Source organism: Brassica napus, chromosome C7 (genome assembly GCF_020379485.1).
Source record: "Brassica napus cultivar Da-Ae chromosome C7, Da-Ae, whole genome shotgun sequence".
In the NCBI taxonomy this organism is placed as follows: domain Eukaryota; kingdom Viridiplantae; phylum Streptophyta; class Magnoliopsida; order Brassicales; family Brassicaceae; genus Brassica; species Brassica napus.
Window position 1 is genome coordinate 35,706,610 of NC_063450.1, and position 6,826 is coordinate 35,713,435.

At 37.7% G+C, this 6,826-nt stretch overlaps 1 protein-coding gene across 2 annotated transcripts; it reads right to left on the reverse strand.

Moving 5' to 3' along the window:
* Positions 1–571: 571 nt before the first annotated feature.
* On the reverse strand, positions 572–5,631 carry LOC106403031 (homeobox-leucine zipper protein ATHB-17). 2 transcript variants are annotated; one of them, XM_013843871.3, is made up of 4 exons: positions 5,386–5,631; positions 4,854–5,038; positions 4,672–4,751; positions 572–1,018 (listed from the first exon to the last, which is right to left on the reverse strand). In XM_013843871.3, exons 1-4 carry the CDS (start codon positions 5,462–5,464, stop codon positions 769–771), a joined length of 594 nt encoding a protein of 197 aa, XP_013699325.2. In that variant the 5' UTR covers positions 5,465–5,631; the 3' UTR covers positions 572–768. The 2 variants fall into 2 exon arrangements, with proteins under 2 accessions (XP_013699325.2, XP_013699324.2); XM_013843870.3 differs by having other exon boundaries at positions 4,854–5,044; positions 5,386–5,608.
* Between the last annotated feature and the right edge of the window lie 1,195 nt (positions 5,632–6,826).

The window sequence follows — 6,826 nt, forward strand, 5'->3', positions numbered from 1 at the left end:
ATTGTAAGATATTTCTTTAAGAAAATTATGTTCAAATATATAAGATGTTTTCATATTTATAGATAAATTTTGATTTTTTTAAAAACTGTATAACCAATTATATTTTATCGTCTTTTTTTAGTTGATTGAGTATTTTTTAATTTATAGTTTAACGATACAAAATTAATTTTATTAATATGTGTATTTTTTTCTAAAATATCTTATATCTAAGAGCTGAGGGATTCTTCTTCTCTAAATGACATAAGTTATTTCATTTTCAATATTCTAAATTTAATTATTGTAGGATAAAACAAAAAGTACAGTTCCATATAATAAATACAAAATATTTATCCTAAATTTAAAATTTAGCATTTTATTGTTCATACCATGGTGTTTACTGATAAATTTTTAGGTGAATGTTACAGATATTCAAAATGTATTTTTTTGCGAAAAATGTATATATCATTATTTGGTAATAAAAGATGGATCACAAGAAACTTGAAATCTCTTTTTGCTAGAGACCAGTTTTCCTAAGGGCATCCTTAAGAGTCCAAAATTGAAATGTTATATATTTTTTAAAACTACATATATCTCCAAACAAAAGTAAGGAGATTGGATTTCTGATCAAATAAGTAAAATATCTACAAAGATTCGCCGTGCGCGAATAGAATCCCTAATTACTATATTTACATGGAAATCATGTTTTCATCAGTTTTTGTTCGTGGCTCATGCATGTGTTGCATTTCGTTGACTTCTAAACCATATCCAAAAGTAACTGAAATACATTAATCAATGCTCACTCTCTTGCGGCGGAAGCGTTTTCTGGGAAGGAATCGCCAGCGAGGGGCTGGCTGCAGTAGTGACTCGCTCGCAGCGAGGACACATGGTGAGGCTCGAGGCGGAGGTCACCGTGGGAGGTCCCACGTTCATGGCCCTAAGCTCTTCTACTTCTCTATGGAGCCTATGGTTTTGCTCAGTTAGCGAACCAAACCACCTTTTAAGATACTCGCATTCCATCTCAGTTTGCTTCAGTTTGCTCCTAAACCAAAATAAATTCAAAACAGCACAGTACGAGTTCATTATTTTATCGATGTAAAAGAAAATAGACACAAAGATGCTTTACAGTCTATACAAGTTGTTAACTTATGATCAAATGCGTGTCGGCTATGCAAATAAATATATTAAAAGTATATAAAATTATGGAAAACGCATGAACGGCCAAATGAATTATGAGTCAAAGGGCATTGATGAGAAAGTCAGTACACGAGGCAAAGAACGAAAACACATGATTTTTTTTTTCGAGTTATTCTTGGGTTCACCCCCTAGGGTGAACCTTTAGGTTCACCAACCAATAGAAAATTATCATTTTAAATCTAGTATCTTTTAATTAAGGAAACCAAATAACTTGGCAAATTATATTATTTTTTCAAAATAAAATTTAAAAATATATAAAAATAATATATAAAAAACGAATTCAAAAAAAAAAAAATGTTGTCAACAAAACACTAAACCCTAAACTCTAATACTAAACCCTAAACTCAAATCCTAAACCCTAAATCCTTGGGTAAACCCTAAATCTTTGGGTAAACCCCTAAACCCTTGGAAAAACACTAAACATGTTGTCAACAAAACACTAAACCCTAAACTCTAATCCTAAACCCTAAACCCTTGGGAAAACCTTAAACCCTTGGGTAAACCCTAAACCCTTGGGTAAACCCTAAACCCTTAGGTAAACCCTAAACCCTTGGAAAAACACTAAACATTTGGATAAATTCTAAATTATAAATCTTAAACACTAAACTCTAAATCTTAAAAATAAATATTTTTTTTAAATAATTTTTTTTAAGAACTATTGTTATTTTTATTTATTTAATTTTTTATTTTTTATTTTAAAAGCATAATATAATTTGGCAAGTTATTTTGTTTCCTTAATTAAAAGATACTAGATCTAAAATGACAACTTTCTATTGGTTGGTGAACCTAAAGGTTCACCCTAGAAAAAGTCTTTTTTTTCCATCAGGTTTATATTATTAAAAATAAATGTGCCACGCCCAGATACAACAGAAACACCAAAGGCCCAAACATAAACGGGCTACAACATACGGCCGAAGCCCCAAACAACTTAGACGGCCTCTCGGCCCAACCTTACAAACCCGGACGATCAAGGCCCATGAGAGAAACAAGGAAGCAGAGGAAGAGACACGTCGGATGATCTACACCATTCAGACCGGCATGCGTTTCTCCGCCTCAACTTGCCCTTCATCGACTCCGGAAGACACCGGAAGAGATCGCCGGACCGCTCGTTTCGCCGGAGCTCAGATACCCGCAGAGCCTCTGCCGAAACCACCTATTTTCCTTGCTTTTACATCATGTCGGAGGTCTTTCTCAAACCATCAAGATCTCCCCCGCCACAACCAAACTTCCAACCACTAGAGAAGACATCGTTCTACCCGCACTGTCAACACGCGGAAGAGATCAATCGAAACACGAGATCATCTCCGCCTTTGAACCGCTTAAAACCCTAGACGCGCGCATCGAGAACCACCTAATTGTTGAGTTGACCGACTTCACCTCGGCGGAGAGCTTCATCATCAAAACGAGAACTCCTCCGCCCTGACCCAGAACCACCTAGACAGTCACCACTTCTAGCTTCGCACTAAACGAACAATAGTAACCTTGACCCAAAAGCTTCGGGTTTCTCATCGGCAGCGCGGATCTATGAAAGCATCCGCACTCCGTCACCAAACCGGCGAAAGCAAATCTAAGGAAGACTCCCTTCCCGGGAACTTGAACCGGCGTCGGCGGAGCTGAAGGAACCTCCACCCCCCCCCCCCCCCCGAGGAAAAGCCGGCGACGACGGTGGTAGCCTCCATCTCCCGGAACCACAACTCGAACATGCAATCCGATCTTCTCACGCCACGGCCTCCACGCGAGCGCGTCGTCCCTCCAAGCGAGGAAACCACCTTGCCTTCAAGTCTCTCGAGCATACTCCGCACCAAGCTCACAACCGGAAGACGAGACTCGAAACAAGACGTCTTGAGGCTCCTCCGGCAAGACACCAAGCGGAAGAAACACTCACGCCGTCGCTCCACTCTGCCGAAACTTCACCGCCGAGCAGACTCGAAAGTGAAGAGCAGATACCGAGCAGAGGAGCCTACCCACACAGCCACGCGCCACCAAATCATCGAGAACTGGCACAGATCTACAAAATGGAAAACGAGATCTGGACGGTTCACGAACCGTAAAAACCGGCGAATCGCACTGAGCCTCACTCGCTGCCCTCGCCAGGACTCCAGAGACAAACGACCACCGCATGCGGTAGACCCTCATGAGCAGGCCACCGTAGCTGAAGGGGCGCCGCGAAACCAGAGACCACCGAGCATATCGGACAGGAGCGGAGGAGCAGAGACCAAGCGCAAAGAGAAGACGGAGATTAGAGGTAGAGAGAGCACCTCTGACGCCGGAGTACCGGACGCCGGTTCTCTCCTGATTTGTCAATTAACGAAAACACATGATTTACTTGGAAACTATTTTGATAAATATAATTAAAACATAGGAGTATTAAAAATAAAAGGCTAGAAAATACTCCTATTATAATTAATAACGGTACTGTCTCATGATAATAGTTACATTCTGGGAAACCGTCATAATACTATAATAGTAATACGACCAGTGTTGAAATTCTTTTTATCTATTGCACCATCCTTTTCCATCTGTTCACAATTATTGAGGGTTCTGAATAAAATATTTTACTTTATGGAGTAGTTATATGATAATATGAGTAACAAGTTTTCCTTTTCAACAATTACCAGCAATTCATAGATTAATTAATTATATATGTTTTAAACATGAACAAATCAGATCATGCAGAAAAAAAGAAGGAAAAAGAAACGATAGAATTGTACTACGCTACTAGAAAAGTATTAACACTACTGATGACTGTATGAGACGTTGCGACATTGACACGTGAATACAGGTATACAAATCAGATTATGTATTACATTGATACACGTAAATATTGACGCACACGAGCCGTAGTCTTTTTGAAACACAACTTGTGATATCATAATGGAGGGCTTCAAAATGCTGTTGTCACTTGTGAAAATAACCATGCAACAACACATATATACGTGATGTGACATATATAACTACTTCAACATTAATATATTATCTTTATTAATATGTGTATTTAATTGAGTGGCTGTTAATTTCTTTCTGTAAAAATATACTTGATATAAGTTTAGGTCAGCTAAAATTTTTATTTATATTTATGTAGCAAGTGGTGATTCATTTACGGTATATAACTCTTTGAGAATTTAAGAAGAGCCTATAAGGAAAGCATCATAAAATAAATATTTGTAGATGAATGAGATATAATCCAGGGATATAATGAATGAAAAAGACAGCATTACCTTTATATTATTTAAGGGTACGACTTATATGTTAACGGGGTGGGTCGAATCAGATTCAGATTTCATTTTTTGCTTTATTTTATATTCCGTCAACGTCTAACGCTTATGTTAACTCTCAAATTAATCATCAAGACATCAACCAGCCGCTTATTGTTTAACCTTGTTTTTTAACTTTATTATTGTTTAACCTTACTATAGTCAGATATTATTTACTAATAATGTAAAAAAGGTGAAACACAAATGAAAAAGAAACATCTGACAAAACAAAAAAAAACGGTACCTTGCTCTACGGTTTTGGAACCAAACTTCAATTTGTCTTGGCCGTAGCATCAAATGCTTTGCAAGTGCTTCCTTTTGTTTCTACGTGTTACGAAAAATAGAGGAATATATATATTTTAATATAATTATTATATATTCAAGAAATTGAAAACTCTATATTATTTGTAGAGAATGTCGGAATACGGGATTAAGAGTATGATTCTGTCTGAAACTATCTTCAAGAAGACGAGACTGTTCTCTGGTTATACGGAGTTTCTTGCGGGGAGGAGCAGAGCCACCGTGGCTGAGTTCTTCATTGTCTTCAGACGAAGACGGCAATTGATTCATGTCTAGCTTTAGCTGCTCTCTTCCTCCGCCACTTCCTTCATCTGACACTTATCGTATGCATAACATTTTAAATGAAACGACAAACAAACGGAATATCGTTGTCAAAGAGAGAATTATTTTATTTGAACAAGATCAAAGAGATAAGACGAAGAAAAGATATACAGTATATAATATTAATATCAATTTCGTTTTGTAGAAACATGGCGATGAATAGTTATTCTTATTCATATGTGAGATCTCGTTTATATTATCTTTGTAAACTAAAAAGATAAAATCTAATCATCACGAAAATAGAATCCAAACACAACCTCCATCTATATATATTTGCATATATAGTTTAGTAATGATCATTTTATATACATAATATGTTACTGTATATATGGCTCACCGGAGGGTGGAGACGAAGAGAAGCCTGGAACGGAGATAGTAAGATCCAAGTGTGAAGAGTTTTCCGGTAAAATCGCCATTAATTGAGTAATTTAGGGTTCTAAGAAAGAAGTAGAGAAGGTAAAGTTAGAGAGGCAGGCTAGTTATGAAGAGACAAACTTGAACCATGGCGCTGCCTTTATATTTATATTAACACACATACTTATATTTTTTTTATAGATAAGTGTATATATGTATACACATACACACTCACGAATGCGAATCCATATGAGAGTAGTTACTGTTGAAATATGCCTTGAATCTGTGAGTTGGCAAAGATATCCCTGGCAGACAACGGGCGTTCCCTAATACATGGAACGGGCGCTCTGCGACATGGAGTGGGCGTTCCATGCGGCATGGAGCGGGCGCTTCTTGCCAAAATCTGAGAAATATGAAAAGTTTCATTAAACGCTTTCTTATATATACCTTTAGGGTTTTACCCTATTCTGTAGCACGAAGTGTATTCTGAAAACTCGCCTCCATCAATAATAATACTCTCTTTGTCCGTGGACGTAGCCGTTAGGGGTGAACCATGTTAAATCTCTGTATCTTTCTATATCGTTTATCAATCTGTTAATCTGTATTTTCTCACATCCGTAACAACAAACTCGTATCAGAGCTTCGGGTTGAATCTGGTGAGAAGATGTCTGGGATAAACATGAAGATCGACAAGTTTACAGGAAGGAACAGTTTCAGTCTCTGGCAAATCAAAATGAAGGCGTTGCTGAAGCAACAAGGTCTTTGGGTACCATTATCAAGAAATAAGGTTGAACCTGTTACAGCTGGGATGAAGGTTGCTGATGAGAAGGCATATTCAATGATTTTGTTGAGTTTGGCAGATGACATCATCATCGAGGTTTATGGTGTTGATGCTGCAGCAGATTTGTGGTCGAAGTTAGAGAGTATATACATGACGAAGTCTCTGACTAAAAAGCTACTTTTAAAACAAACATCTTTTCGCTCTGAGGATGCAGGAAGGTACACAACTTCAGGATCATCTTGACAGTTTGAATTCCATTATGTTGGATCTGAGGAATATTGACGTTAAGGTGGAGGATGAGGATGCGGCACTGATTTTGTTGGTATCACTACCAAACTCGTATGAGAACATTGTTCAATCATTCATAGAGAGTAAGGATACATTGAGTTTGGAGGAAGTCAGGTCGGCACTTCACAGCAGGGAGTTGCGTCACAAGGCATCAAATTCTGGTACAGATGACCAAGCTTCTGGGTGATTTGTAGTTAGTGGAAAGAACTATGGGAAAGACAGGAGGTCAAAAGACATAAGGTCATTCTCAAGGGGTCCTAAAGCAAATGATACTTGCAATTATTGCAATGAAAAGGGAATTGGAAATCTGATTGTCCTAAGAAGAAGAAGCAAGCTGATTTCGCTGCTATAGCAA

Coding starts and splice junctions, on each gene's coding strand:
- LOC106403031 (XM_013843870.3), bottom strand. CDS start 5,464: ATGGCGATTTTACCGGAAAACTCTTCACACTTGGATCTTACTATCTCC. Junction 5,045..5,385: donor CTCTTCGTCTCCACCCTCCG/GTGAGCCATATA, acceptor GCATACGATAAG/TGTCAGATGAAGGAAGTGGC. Junction 1,019..4,671: donor TTCCAAAACCGTAGAGCAAG/GTACCGTTTTTT, acceptor ATTTTGGTTTAG/GAGCAAACTGAAGCAAACTG.